At 44.0% G+C, this 16,018-nt stretch overlaps 1 protein-coding gene across 1 annotated transcript; it reads left to right on the top strand.

Moving 5' to 3' along the window:
- Window positions 1-3,563: 3,563 nt before the first annotated feature.
- slc38a8a (solute carrier family 38 member 8a) lies at window positions 3,564-13,883 on the top strand (the record flags this gene model as incomplete). Its single annotated transcript, XM_079162302.1, has 10 exons — window positions 3,564-3,767; window positions 6,652-6,850; window positions 6,947-7,103; window positions 8,015-8,119; window positions 9,588-9,645; window positions 11,855-11,969; window positions 12,220-12,367; window positions 12,592-12,794; window positions 12,892-12,943; window positions 13,781-13,883. The coding sequence occupies 10 exons, from the start codon at window positions 3,564-3,566 to the stop codon at window positions 13,881-13,883; spliced, it is 1,344 nt and encodes a 447-aa protein (XP_079018428.1).
- Between the last annotated feature and the right edge of the window lie 2,135 nt (window positions 13,884-16,018).

The following is a 16,018-nucleotide window of genomic DNA, read 5'->3' as shown; positions in this document are numbered from 1 at the left end:
GATGTAGCACTTCTCTGATGTGATAGTTGTAAATTCTTTCAGACATACTCTGCTGTTCAACAGTTTAATCACCTGCTATACTGCGCCTTTTCTTCCTTTTTTTTAACAATTCATATTTTAATAGATAAATTAAAAAGAACAGTATAATTTAGACACCAAAATGTATTCTTTACCTTTGACACGGATGAAGATGAATTGAAATGAGAAGTCAACATCCTCACAGTGTTGCATGAAGCGCAATGATGCAATTGGGGACACAGAGGACATCTCCACCCCAACTTTTCAGAATGCAGTATTGGACCCCTCCTCTTTTAAAGTCCATTCATGTATGTCTATATACACACACACACATACAGTATATGTACCTATAGCATTATATTTATACACATACTTATACTATTCATCTCTCAACTTGCACATTGTGCGACTTGTGCATAAAATCCATGTTATTGCAATAATCCCAGAGAGTTAAGTCAACACCTGTGAGTGTGAACACGACCGTCACCACCACACATAGAGCACCAGCCAACTCAGCAGTTACCTCATGAGGAGACAACCTGCTGTGTCGGGGGGGAAAGAATGTCATCTTTGAACGGAATAATTCAGAAGGAAGGATTTCTCTGCCTTTTATTCAACAGTAGCCCGGTCAGAGTAATGTTATGCAGAAAGTTCACTGGCCTGAATTGAATTGGGGACATTGCATTAACAGTTTATGACACGAGGACACCCTGAACATTTCCATATTGTTGGGAATGAACCTCACAGTTCGCACATACACTGAACAAGTCAAAGTTATTCATCCAGGTCAGCAATGTCAATCAGCAACGTGTTTACAGCTTTTCCTTCCAATGTCTTGCAGTTTGATGGAAGCTGTCAAAACATTCGGCCACAGTCGCCACAAACGGAAGAGTGGAGGTTATTCTTGAGACGTGTTCATTCTTTTCCATTCTGCAGGTTAGAGAAATGCATTTTGTCCATTTCTTTGGCTTTTGTGCGGGAATAATTATATCATTTTCTGTGGAGTAATTACAGATTGAATGGACTAATTCCACCTTACTCGTGGTTTTAGTATTGGTCGTGGGCTGAATCCAGTGATGCAGGTTGATTTCATCAGAGGTGATGTGCATCGGTGTGCTCGGGGGTCTGAGCTTTGGCTCCTTATCCGGGCCTAATAGGCCAGATCAGCCTGTGAATCTGTCACCCGTCCTCTTGGATGACGGCCCCGCTGGAGTGCTAATCTCCCCCGGAGCCTTGGGAAACTGGGAAATGACCTCGGAGCCAGCTAGCTGTGCTAACGAGATTTGGGAAAGCTGGTGGTGAGTGGAGGTCACATGCCCTCTTTCCCTCCGCGGTTCCCAGATGCCAGGACTTCCTGTCAGGCCAATCAGGTCGCCTGCTCGCATCCCGGACAGCTAGCTGAAAGAGACACCGCGGTGGCTCTGAGCTGAACCCCTCAAACCCCCGCACCCCCCACCCCCGCCTTCAATTCATCAGTTCCTCCCTCATCATATGTCCTGCCAGCCTGTTCCTCTCCTCGTCTACTTTCTCCATGAAGGTGTGTGGGCATGAAAGGCAGGCCAAACAGTCCTGCGTCCCCTCCTGCCACACCTGTTCACATGTCCCTCCCACTGCTTCCATCAGTCCTCCTCAGGGGCCAAGGTTTAAATGTGTCGCTGGCTGATGTGAGTCTTTACAAAGTTAGGAGCCATGACTCAAGTTCACAGAACTGGGACTCGAGTCATGAATCAAGCGGCATCAGACAGATGACTTGTGACTTCACTTGGACTCTAGCCAACGATTAGAAATATTGATACAACAAAAGGGCACAGCTGACACCATTTTGATCATAAACTGAAGTAGATGGGTCGAAACTTTGACCTGATGATGAACGATCCCTGAATCCATTAGGACTTATGGAAGGGCCTGCAGCACCTGAGCAGTAAAAGGACCCCATGCTTCCACTCTTCTTACCCGTTATCTCCATGATTAGCTCCTAGTCAAAGATAATTTAATTCATTTTCTATTTACCGTTCCTGTAAATTCGAAACAGAAAGGTTATTATCTGATTGGGGCCACGGCCTTCCTTTTATTTCACAACGCTGGCTTCACCTTCAATCTGTTACCCTGTGACTGCGCTGCAGGAAATTGATTTGTGTTGCATTTTCTTTTTGAGGGGCGACCTCAAACGTGTTTTTGCCTTTTGCACCTTGAAATCAATTCTGGGCATGACACTTACAAGTCGATGTACCCGTGTTACACTTGTTGACTATTGAGTTATTGCGTGTTTGCTCCTCTTTCCAGGCCATGCAAGCTGCAGAACGACAAGTGATGTACAAAAAAAAGTACATTTGAGTTTTTCATTACAGCCTGAGGTGAAATCAGATTGGTTTCACCCACATAAAAAGTCATCAGTGGTCGATCTGATCTTTTATGCTTGTGTGAAAACGACCGTGTCCATGTGGGACACTATCGTCTCCCTAATTCCTCTCACATCTAAACCTTCACTGGCTGTACTGCATGTGATAGCCTGGCCAGTCTGGACGCAAGACATTCTGGCCCCAGACAGACGTCCTCTGGTGCCGAGATTGTTTTATCCAAACGTTCTCATTCCCCACATTTTCTTCCCCTTCACATATTGACATCAACAGATTTGACAGTGAGCCAGGCAGCCTAACACACACACACACACACACACACACACACACACACACACACACACACACACACACACACACACACACACACACACACACACACACACACACACACACTGCCCCGCCCACACACTGTGTGAATAGTTTGAGGATTTTTGCAAAATGCAGAGCCTAAAACTATTTTCAAGACTTCTGGCTTACATGGTGTGTGTGATGATTGTTATTGTGTCATTTTGCATTGTGTGTGCCGTCCTGTTTGTTCAGTGCTGTTATGTCTTAAGTGTTACCTGAAAGAGATAACAAGCTTAAAGCTAACTGCGGTACAATACATCAAATAGAAAGGTTTATGTTAAGCATATTGTACATGGCCCCTTACAAATAAATGAAATTAATAAATAAATTGTGAGTGGGCTGACAAAGTATGCCAATCATCAAGTTTGTGAACCAGAGAGTCCCCTTTTAGCTGGAATGATCACCATTGTACATGTTGTTAAGGCACACACAGTTGCTTTGAATTTATGTTGGAAGTTGAAGCCGTGTTCATTCATAAGATTCATAGAGGCTGCTTCATTATGGTACTCCACTGCACCTTACTGTGGCACTTACATTATTCTTCACAATTTTGTATTCAAAACAAATGTCATGTAAAAGTCCTCCTGTGGTTCTATCTCTGAGATGTTCGCTAAAATATCCGAGCTGCACCTGAAGGCAGCAGCCCTCCATCGAGCCCCTCCTTCCCTCCGCCCTCCACCCGGCTCACCTTGCTCAGTGAGCGGCCCCGGCCCCGCGGAGGAGTTGGGGTGGTGAGCAGACCGGCCGCACCGTGTGGATGTACGTACTTATGTGTGCAGCTTGTGAGCGCGCATGTGCGTCAGTGTGTCCCACCGCGAGTTTCCCGCCGGTTGAAGCATGGAGGAGTTAGCCAGAGAGAGCATCAGTCTGCTGGCGTCAGCCTCGACCAAGCCCCGGCTGGACGTGGCCGCCGGGCCCCGGCTCGGCTCCTTGGGGGCCATTTTCATCATGCTGAAATCCGCCCTGGGTGCCGGCCTCCTCAACTTCCCCTGGGCCTTCGAGAGAGCCGGGGGCATCCGCAGCGCAGTCACCGTGGAGCTGGTGGGCATTTTTGAAACTTAAAGATAAGATTAAAAAAATGAGATTTCTCTGCATTGCTAGATTTATGGCAGACATCTCAAAAGTTTGCTTTTAAAAAAGGGCAACTTTTTATAGTAATCTTTTGTTGGAAGTTGGTTGTAGGAGAGATGCGTCTTATCTACAGAGGTCTGCTGAGATCAATTAAGGAGATAGTGAAGTCTTCCACCTCACCAGTGAGGCCATGTTAGTCTTCACCTCAGCACCTTTTTAGAGTCACTTCATCTTTATCAGTAGAACTTCTCTTCTCACCTTCTCTCCTTCCCTCTGTCGCTCACACCACTGCAATATTGAACATTGATTCTGTGATTTTAATTTTTTTTAATTTACTATATGTCTTCAGCCCAAACCCCAGTTGGCCATCACTTTGACCCAGAAACCTAACTTTAAATATCTGTCTTAGTCGTGTGTAAAAGGTTCCCCAGACTCAACACAAATCCTATTTCTCATGTGGATTAGGGAAATTCTGCTCACCCAATCCAAGCATTCCTCGTGTACTTTTTAATTTTTTCGGTAAAAGTCAAACCACTGTCCAAGAGTTTAATAGAAATATTTAAATCATTCATTTATTCTCCTGGTGTCCTGGTTCCTCCATTAATTTGATGATGGAAAAGTATTACGTTCAGAGCATCTGTGACTTTGCTGCTCTGCACTAATGCTGTGACATCCTACAGACTTTTTATCTACATTGTCTGTCCTCTATGTTGTGTCAGGTTAAATGTTGACTAGAAAGTCAGTTTTTCCCCCTTTTATTTGTATGCTGTTTGATTTGCCACCCTATGGTCTCCTTGTCTTGTCCTATTCCACAGTTGAATGTGAAACAAAAAAGGGTTTTATCCACCAAAACTTCTGAAACATAATTCAAGATAATATTTAGATTAAAGCTGCGTGTATTGATTTTTTATGGCCACTAGAAAAAAGTGAGTTTCCACTAGGCAGAAAAACTATCAAAGCAAGCTAACAGCCTCATATCAGAGGCTCGGAAAATTGTTAGCATGGCTAATGCATTAGTAAACGGTTGCCTAATTACAAGTAGCAACATTAGCATCAATTGAACGTCCTTTTTTTTGGACACCTGACGAAAAAATCCTACAATGGTCCGCTGCCGGATTTTTTTTTCTTTTACAATTGTCTTCAGGTCTTTGAATAAAAACGGTGAAACTAAAAGACACAATCATTGTGCTATGAAACCTAAACCGTTAGCTAAGCTTCGGTTTCACAGTCTTTCATTATGAGAACACCTCTTTCATACTACAGTCTTATTAGCTCATCATTTTCACTAATATTAATGGTGGATTAAGGTTATTCCAAAAGATTCTAAAGTATTTGCTAACTGGCTGCGTTTTGTGTCTTTTTCAATTGATTGTCGTTCAGACAAAATGAGCAATTTGGTGCATCGCTTGGTCTTTGTGGAACTTGTCACAGGAGAATAACATTTGTTCTTTTTATATATTAAATGAACCACATATCTCTAGATTACCGATAATGAAAGCACTGATTAAATACTTGAGAAACAGGTCATATGGTGTTGTCTATGAGACCACTCCATTAATCCCATCTTGATCTGCGATAATGCCCTTCACCACGCAATGCCTAAAGATTAGTACTTTTAATATGTTGAATCAATGGCTACATTAAAAGTTTGCGTTCAGCTCATTGTATTCTGTTTAAGAGCTTTCCTCCTCTAAGCTAAACAACAGAAAGTCCTGTACAGTGTTGTTGGTGCTAAACGAGGTCACCCGAGTCTAAAGTTTTCTTTTCCTCTTTACTTCTTAAATGAGGCCAGGTCTTCCTGTTTACACTACCGCGGTGCTAAACATCTGACTGGACACTTGGCAGCAACTTTAGAGCATAATTGGATCATAGATTTTTTTTTTTTTTTTTTTGTTTAATTTGTGTCCGAGCTTGCTCTTCTGCACTCCATGTGTTTTCCCTTCAGGTTCTCTACAGACCTTATTTGCATAATTGCTGTATTTGTTTGTCCATGTTGGAGACTTTTGACTGTACAGCAGGGATCTACAGCCCTGAAGGATGCTTCCTCCCTCCAGTGTTCACTCCTGTCTCTCTGTTTAGGTTGCGTAGCTAGTTTTCTTACATTGACCGGTAGAAACACTTTACTTCTTCCAATTTCAACACTTCTCCCTGTTTCTGTTTCCCTTGCCCTCGTCTCTCTCAGGCCTCCCAACGTTTTAGATCAAGCATTTGTGAGGACACGGGACATACCCATAGGGAGGCCTTTCACCTACTTCCTGTCCCTCGTATTAGTTTTTCATCGTCACTCATCAGCTTCAGTCCCAAAAGCTAGATACGCTTCTGAAATGGTTTTGAATGTATTGTTAATGTGATCCTGTGTTACTATAAAAAAAAAATATATATTTTCATCGAACAAGACGCAATTCTCAAATGTTGAATTTTGTCTAAATGAGAGCTAGACCTGTAAATCTGTATATTCCAAACTAGATTTCAGGTACATTTTGAAATTCTGTTCCCATTATAGTTTCCCTTGCAAGTTGAACTGCAAAATGTCCAGCTCGTATGTATCTTGCTCACAATTCTTTAACACAAAACATTCAAGGGATGGTTTATGTTACGCGTCTGTGTAAAATTGATACCATTCCCCCATCTGGTGGTATAATCTAACATCTGAGGAATAATGGGCTGCACCAGTTTGCACCGGCATCGTCTCATTTGTCTACAAACGAAAACATGAGCCGTCTGAGTAATTCATGAGATGCTACCATCTGTAGTTGGTCTTGATGAGTCAGTCAGTGTTTCATTTGGACTGAGCCAAAAGAGAGCCCAAAGTGTAATCTGTGTCTCTTAGCTCCGCCTTCCTTCCTCCCCTCAGGTCTCCCTCGTGTTCCTGGTCAGCGGCCTGATCATCCTGGGCTACTCGTCGTCCATCAGTGGCCAGTGCACGTACCAGGCGGTGGTGAAGGAGGTGTGCGGTCCGGCCATCGGTCAGCTGTGTGAGATCTGCTTCGTCTTCAACCTCTTCATGATCTCCGTGGCCTTCCTGGTGATCGTGGACGACCAGCTGGAGAAGTGTGAGTTGGAGAGTTCTGTAGTAGACTCCCCCTCAGTTAAAGGGCACGTTTCTGTTCATTGTTTGTTTCATGACTTGTTTTTTTTCTCTCCGGCAGTGTGCGGCTCCCTGTACGAGCTGATCACCGATCTGCCGGCGTCGGAGATGCCGCACCACTTCTACACGGACCAGCACTTCGGGCTGGTGCTGCTCTGCCTCTTCCTCATCCTGCCGCTGTCCATCCCCAGAGAGATCAGCATTCAGAAATACATCAGGTCAGGCGTCCCGTGTCGCGTGTGGGAGTTCAATGCGTGTGTGTGTGTGGCGTGGCATCCAATTGTTTGTATATTCATTTTAGATTTTAAGTATTTTTTATTAAAAGGTGTATCGTTCACGGTCACCGCAGGTTGCTACATAATAACGTTGGTGACCACTGAGCTCCACTATTTGCTCAAAATCTCCTCTTCACCAACGCTTTGATGCATAACAATGGAACTCAAAAGCGAATGCCCAGATTTCCCCAAAATAGGAATGAAAAGTTCAAACTAATATGCATTTGTTTCATGTATATTTTATAAGCTCTTCTCCAGGTGCCACTAACATTTCAAAATGTCTAATTCATTCATAATGTCATATCTTACAATTCAACAGGCAGATTAACAGTGAGGAGCAGCTCAACACCCCCTGAGGATCGATGGGAGGCCAAACAATTCATAAACCCGGCAAAGATGGACTCCCATTTGTTAAATTTATTTTGTATTGGCCCCAAAATCACAAATTTGCCTCAGAGGACTTAACAGTCTGTGCACATGCGACATCCTCTGTCCCGGGACCCTCTCATCGGTACAGAGAAAAGTCCCCGGGAAATGAAGAAGCCTTAGGGAGAGCAACAGAGGAAGGATCCCACTCCCTGGATGGACAGAGGGACAATAGATGTCATGTGTACAGAATAATACACCACCCGTCCAGCTGACTTGTGCTAAGCTCACAGATCTACATATCGAGTTGTTGGCGTCTGTCTCGGCCAGGCGGTTGTTTGGCCTCCCATAAATATCTGTTTCGGTCTCGCTGCAGTGACGTAGAAGTGTACACCAGGGCGTGTCAGTGCACCATGACATCACTGTTGGTTGTCGCGATGTCTGTCATTCTGTCTCCTTGTCTGATTTCTGTCTCCGTCCTCTCACAGTGGTCTTGGCACTGTGGCTGCAACCTACCTGACCATTGCCATCATCGTGAAATACCACACCACGCCTTCTGCTCTGGTTCACATCTCGCCTCTCTACACCAGTGGGTATGTATTTGTGTGTGTGTGTGTGGAGACAATTGATGGGATCCAGGACTCCAAACGATCCATTTGCTCCACTGGTCACAAATGGCTAGTGAAGTCCAAATGAGTGTAGAGAGTAGATGTGTCAGACTAATTGGTTCCATCAGGAGTGCAATGAACTATCAAAGCTGTAGTTAACTTACTCGTTGTCTGTCTTGCACAGCTGTATGTTTTCAAAGAACGTCGTCTTCCTGTTCGAGGTATTTATTTCATGATGTTGGAAGTTTTCCTTTTTTTATTGAAAGAAAAAACAGCTACAAAATGTGCAATAGTCACATCAAATAAGTTCTAGCCGTATGACCCATAAACACTAATTTGCTCCTATTTAGGTCTGTAAACGACTATGCCTATGCCAACATATGGGCCGGAAATAAAATACCTGATTTTGTTGAGACTGTCGATCTCTTCCTTTTTCCTTACAGTACCACACACACACACACACACACACACACACACACCCTCTACACACAACAGAGCTATCCGTCTGAGGATTACTCATAATTAATGTTGATGCATAATTAATAATGTGGAATTACTATCCCTTATGTCATGTGCTATTTGGGATTTCTGAGGTAATGTGTGTATATATACGTGTGTGTGTGTGTGTGTATGTATGTATCTCTCGCTCGCTCGCTCGATGGTATTCATCTCAACAAGCTGGGTAGCCATCTGCTCGCGGCTAATTTGAAGCGCGCTGTACAATCCTGTCTGCGACTGACTATTTACTCTACACACACACACACACACACACACACACACACACACACACACACACACACACACACCCCTTCTTCTTCTATGCTGCCACCACAGTGTCCCGTGACTATTCCCCTACTGGCCCCGTCTGTCATTAACCCCCTCGCCGCAATTCTCCCCATTCAGACTGTTGCGACAGACGGGCTGCTCCGTCCACACTGCACTCACAAAGCCAGAAACAAAAACAATCTGTATATGTGCAGAAAAGGAAAAAAAACATAAATAACTACAACAAAATGCAAAAAATAACTAGGTGTCTTTTTAAAAAGTAAAGTTTTGGATTTGAGGATGTCTTTTCTCTGCCATAAATAAACGTAATCACCACAGCAAGTTCATATCATGAGGTTTCTACGAGGAAATATGAATCATCCATAAATCTGCTCTGAATCCAGGCCACCAGGACGGACAAAAGTAGATGAAGCCGTTCTGCTCGCTCGTCTCCTTGAACCCCCGTGTCGCTGATCAGACTCTCTGTCTGGCTCACAGACTTACCTCGGCGGCTGTCGTCAGCCCCGCGTGCCCGTGATTGATGGATGAACTCTCTGGTGAAGTTTTTCTAAATGCCACGGCGTTATGAATGGAGCCCTAATAATACCTCGTTTTCCCTCTTCATCTCGTGGCGTTTGTGAACTCCAGGAAAAAGAAATGACCGTTGTGTCTCCTTGTCTGTGTGCAGGATCAGCTCCTGGTCCTCCATGTTCAGCGTCATACCGACCATCTGCTTTGGTTTCCAGGTGAGTTCATCAAATTTGAAATGTATTCACGTAAAATAGACCCGGGTAACCTATGCTTGAGGATTTATTCAGGAGTGCATGCTTAAGTTATGGATGCAAAATTGCAAATGCATGCAAGTGACTGCATTTAAAGTGATTACCCAGCAAGTAAAGAAGCATACAATCTCCATTAACATTTGACTTTAAAGATATGGTTCAACCAAATTGCAGAAAACATGTTTATTTTTTTAGCCTCTAGCCTCAGTTAGTTTGGGTTTTTACGCTATTTGTTCAGGTCGGCCTACACCTCAAAACAATGGAGGTAAATGGAATTTCATAGTCAATATGACAAACCTTCTTGAAGTAATGACGAAGTCATTCAAACGAATGACTTATCGTAAAATGAGATGCTCTCTCAAAATGGGATTGTAGAGCGCCCTCCCCATGTGCAAAAGGTGAGTCCGTACCGCGGTGGCCGGGTTCTAATTCGACCCGTCTCCTGTCTGACTCTGACTGTATAATAATGGCCAATTTTAAACGCAAAGTATCTCAAAGCAATGACTTGGTATCGTAATATAATGAGAAACTTACTTTTGCAAACTGGTTCTCATTATGTTGAGCTATTAACTGGCCGTTCTCAGGAGAGTGTTTTTATAGTGTAGTAAAGGTCAGCAGGCTGGGGCCTCTGCTCTCCGCAGGATCTCCGAGAGCGAGCGTTTCACATTCAATAGCAGAGGTAGGGTTCTCGATAAGCGATCATTTTGTCAATCTAAAGCAAGACAGACTGTTGTGTAACTTCCCAAGTTGCCACGGTAACCCCTGAGGGATGCTGGCAGGATCTAATAAAAGGAGGAGAAAGCACAAACGGACTGATGCATGTCCTGTCACACACACACAGAGACACGCTTCCTCGGGGTGAGTGATTGCGCCGCAAAGGGGTTGAAAAGAGAGCTGATGAGATCCTGAGAGGAGGAGGAGAGGAGGAGGAGGAGGAGGAGAGGAGGAGAGGAGGAGGAGGAGAGGAGGAGGAGGAGGAGGAGAGGAGGAGGAGAGGAGGAGGAGAGGAGGAGGAGGGGAGGCAGGATTTAAAACCAGGCGATGGCAGCTGGGATCAAGTGAGGACAAGAGTCTGTATCCTGGCCGCCGGGATTGTTTAAGTCACCCCACTGTGCCAATCGGAGCCCATAGCCTTCATTTAATTCCCTATCTCATCTCAGTTCATCACACCGGCAGAGAGATCACGGATAATAAGACTTTTGGATCCTCACCCCCCCCCCGCACCGTGAGCTCCAAACAGATGAGGAAAAGCCGAAGGTTGGCTGTTAGAGATCTGTGTGGCCGACAGCTAGTCTCTGTTTTATCGGTCAGTGGGTCTGTATCTTTTCTGAGTTTAATCCGACCAAATATCTGGACCCGTCGACTATCGGATCGATTGAGCCTCTGTGGGCAACGTTCAGGTGTAGCCAGCAGATACCCGGATAACAGATAAGAAGGCCAAGGCTCCCTCTTCATGTGCTGGTCAATGGTTACAGTCCAATCAGGCAACAGTTGAACGTGAGAATGAAGTTGAGAGCCGACGTCTACAGCTGGGTTATGAATTAAACAAGTCGCCAGTTTACACTGTGATTACAGATTAAAGAAAAGTGAATAAAAAGCTGAATAGTCGTCTCCGAATTAAAGATGCACCGATTACAATTTTTTTTGGCAGATTACTGTTGCAAAAGTAATTTCAACCGTCCCAAAGTCAGGGTACACTGTAAAAAATGTGAAATGTTATCGTTTTACTTTGTCATTGTCCTCTATAGTTTTTATTTGCATAAAAACGCACAATTCAAATCGGGTTAAACGGGTCATAATTCCCGCTCTAATATCTGTTTTACTGTGAAAACATCTTTAAATAACTGGATTTATTCAATTTAAATTCTACAAGATCACATTTAAACATATCATTTAATTTAATAATAATATAATTTGCCCAATACAATTTTTTTCTTTTTTTACTGAATAGTGCTTGAACGCATCACAATGCAAGTCAATGCAACCTCTGTTCATTTGAGTCGTTAGCTCTGTTATCAGCAGGACTGTTGGGGAGAAGCTCCGTGCTCTTGTCCCATTGCCTACAGATTCTGCCTTCATATTTCATAGTTACACTGACGTAGTTTGTAGAGAATAACTCCAACCAACAGCTGATCTCACCTTTTACTCCCCTTGTCCGTGCGTTTTGTTCCAGTGCCACGAGGCGTGCATCACCATCTACAGCAGCATGGAGAACCAGCGGCTCTCTCACTGGGTCTTCATCTCTGTGGTCTCCATGATCTTTTGTCTCGTCATCTACTCCCTCACAGGTCAGACAAGCTTCTGCTAAAACCTCCACCCGTGTTCCACGGTTGTAAAGCATCGGGGGGAGGGGGGGGCGGGGGTGCTTTGTGTTCGGTTGGTTTTGATACAGAGAAGTCTGCCCCCCCCCCTCGCCCACACGTTGGGTTTAGGACTAATTAGAAATGTCAGCAAGCTAAACTAAGACGGTGAACATACTGCATACGTAATGTCGGCACGCTTATGTTGGTGTTGAGGTTCCGTCTTTCTCTGTCGCAGGGGCTTATGGGTACCTGACCTTTGGAAAGGACGTGAAGGCCGACATTCTGATGTCGTACACCGGCGATGACATTCTGATGCTCATCGCCAGGCTGCTGTTTGGAATCTCCATCATCACCATCTATCCCATCATCCTGCTGCTGGGCAGGTCAGTTACATCTTTGCAAAGAGACCTTTCCACTTTTATTTAAATGATGAAAAGTCTTCTGACATGTTTAGATAAAGAGGATGCGTTTTATTTAAAGCAAATACAGTCGTACACACAACCTCCAATGTTCTCAAATTCTCTGCCTGGGTTACAATGTTTCGGCTGCATGAATACTCTCAAGCCTCACTGGTCGATCAAACACACACTCGCTCCCTTCACACCAGGTCCGTGATCCAGGACCCCCTGCTGAGCTGGCGGCGGAGGCGCCACGGCGTGGTGACGGCGGAGTTCGAGAGCCGCAGCCGCTACGTGCTGTCGGTCCTGTGGATCACGGCGACACTGCTCATCGCCACGTACGTGCCGGACATCAGCAAGGTCATCAGCGTCATCGGAGGGATCAGCGCCTTCTTCATCTTCATCTTCCCAGGTAACGCTCCGGGTTACACAATCATATTCTCACACGCGTGTGTGTGTGTGTGCTGCAGCCCTTAAACCCTCCGACCCTGTGATGTGTGTTTGGACAGGACTCTGTTTGATATTCGCCATGCAGTCGGAGCCAGTCTCCTGTAAAACCAGGTGAGAACCAGCTTCATTTATTTAAATGTTAATGTGTTGTAAATATACGTCCGAGTCTGTTGGTTCTTGACACTTTGTCAACATGTTTTGCTCTGAATCTGTCGATCACTGTCGGCCATATGAACGTATAGAGAGGTGAAGCACCGCCCCTTCCAATGAACCTTCATCGGACCTTATTTTAAATAACATATGTAATTATAAGGACTACACGCCCTAAAGTCACAGAAGTTGTGCTTGCGCGGAGCTCCGATGCCTGTCTGTGTTTTGGATGTCCTCACTCTAACGTCTAACTCGCACGTCTCGTCCTCGGCTGATTTTAAAAAGTTATAAAACATGTCGGGTAAGAAAACCGCGCCGCCTCTCTATAAACATAACAAACGATGTGACACTGTTTAAAAGCATCAAATCAATATGTGCAGATTACGCTTCACTAAACTCTGTAAGTAGACGTGAGGCGTAAAAGAACGCAGCCGCTCTCTCATCAGACGTCTCGCAGAGCCGGCGTGGATTGATCCATTTAATCAAATGGAAGCGTGTCTGTTCTGTGAGATACAAATATATCCAAACAATCTGACTACAAATCATAGAAAACGATCCTCCTTAATTCCCTTCAGTATCAAAGTAACCCAGCGTCGGCTGTCTGTAGATTCATGGGGACATTGTAAACGGGAACTGCTAATGGCTATTTTCACAATTCTTTTAACTGGACCAATTTGCCAAAATGTATACAGAGAAAGACTAAAGGGATGATGCTATTTTCTTTAACTGACTGATCTGAGAGATGCTTGCGGCATTTGCTTCAGTCATTCCATTTCTTTGTCACCTGCTCCTCTCCAGAGTGGTCCTCACAGCGTGGGGAGTGGTGACCCTGCTCTGTGGGGCTTTCATCTTCGGCCAGAGCACCACCACCGCCGTCATGCAGGTCCTCGGAAAGATCTGACCGCTCCTCCTCCCTCACCGATCCAAGGGGTTTACATGGAGACCAGACCACGACCCCCTTTCCTCTCCCCCTAAAGAGCCCATGACTAAATTATGACCACCGTGGACTTGAAGAATGGACACGGCCCCTGAACTACAGTGTGGCCCCTCAAAACTTGCACCTACTGTAATGGCCTTTAACCCCCTCCCTCCCTCCCTCCCTCCCTCCCTCACTTTCATTTGGGTTAATTGTTCGTAGCTGCACGTGAGACGAGCTCCGTCTGCCTCTTGCCATACTGAGACGATCTGATTGAAATCCTCAGGTTTGTTCATATTTATACTGTAGTTGATCTGCTGTATGTGTGCATATCGGCATTAGACCTGCCTGTATTTGAGAAAACATTAACATACAGTCTGTGGGTAAGGAGTTTAAACTGATGGTGGGCAGGGTGTTGAAGACATGTTTTTCTTTTTTTTCCATTTTTGTTATTTTCTTGAACAATGTATACAATTTTAATGGTGGGCACAATATTTAATTGTCAGTAGTGTAACATTAAACCAACTAGAACGTTGTACCGATATGAAATTCAAACTTTACAGGTTTTATTATGTGTGCCGAACATGGTGCAGTAAGCCAGTTACCACTAGAATATGAGGAGGAGGAGGCCTGATCGGGAATATTTCCATAGAGCTGCTGGTATCTAGAGCCGTAGAGATGCTCCGGAAACCACGAATCAACCGCTACAATATGCAACCGAGGGCTGGAACGCTTCCAAAATGCCTGCAGCTAGCTAAAATTGTCCGATTTCAGCATGTCTGAAGGATTATTTTAGCACACACACGTCAACCAGGGGTGACGTTAATGGCTGTAATGATGCCGGGACGAGTTAGCTGTTAGCAAGCTAATGTTAGCTGTGTGTTAGCGAGTTACTGTAGTTAGCCAAGGCTCTTAGACACATAATACTGCATAACTCTCTGACTTGTTTGCTAGCAGATGGAATTCCCCTCCGGTGTGGGCGGGACTTAATCGCTCTATATGTTTTAGTAAGACTTGGGTTGACCGGTTGCTTGAGGTTTGTCCCAACAAAAGGGCTGGGAGGAGGATGTCTTGATGTTTCTGTATAGTGTGAATAAGTCATGTTATTTCTTTTGATTGTTAAAAAAAAAGAAAAATGTGCTGCATTCTTAACTTTTTTTTGATCAAATATCCAAGTAGTCTCATTAAAGGTGAATATTAAGTTAATAAAAATATAATTGAATAAAAGACTTTTTATATGAAACCTTCGTTGAATGTGCATTTCTTTGCTCTTATTACACTCTGAACGAGGCATCGTGTTCAGTAGCCTCAAGCGCAGCTACATTTTGCCGTCAACCAGCTGTTAGGTATTGCAGATTTGAAAAAGAGTGGTCAAAATCATAGCGACAGAATTATTATGAAATAGATTAAGAGCTATTCGAGAGTCATGTGTCTCACCACCATTCACAATTGATTTGATTTTTAGTGGAAACCAGCTGTAAAATTGAAATGATGCCCATGTGACAGTAAATCAGCAATAATATAATAACACACACTCAAAAAGTACTTTTACTTTTGATACTATGTACATTTTGCTGATAATACTTTTGTACTTAAAGGCACAATAATTAGGATTTTCCTAAAATACAATATATTGATTTGTGCAAAAATAATCTCACTCAATCATCACTTATGACCCACTAGACGTGTGTGTGTGTGTCTGTATCTACAAAGACCTGCATGAGTTAAAAACGATTTTCTTTTCATTTTAATTGAAATATAATTTTGCTGTGTTTGGGACGTTTCTGGGCGTCAACCTGTATAAGATCATAGCGACCAGGTGCCAAACTGTAAGCACGCATCCAAGAGGAAGCTTCCTACAAATGCAAAGTGACAAAAGAAAACACAAATATAGCGAGAAGAAACACCAAGCTGACAAAGTTCAATCCAAACCGATGGTGATGGGGCCTACTTTGAATGTTGTGTTTACGAACCGACAAACCCTACTCACTGTGCCTTTTAAGTGAAATCTTGAATTGAATGAATTTTTTTTACAGTGTTAAAAAAAAAGAAGCTTTGCAAATTTTACTTATAGCTAATACGAGGAACTTTTAAAGGTTGTGTTGAATTTGCTGGTCCCT

The sequence above is a fragment of the Pholis gunnellus genome (genome assembly GCF_910591455.1).
Source record: "Pholis gunnellus genome assembly, chromosome: 7".
NCBI lineage: Eukaryota > Metazoa > Chordata > Actinopteri > Perciformes > Pholidae > Pholis > Pholis gunnellus.
The sequence above is the reverse complement of the archived record's forward strand: the minus strand, read 5'-3'. Positions and strand labels throughout refer to the sequence as shown.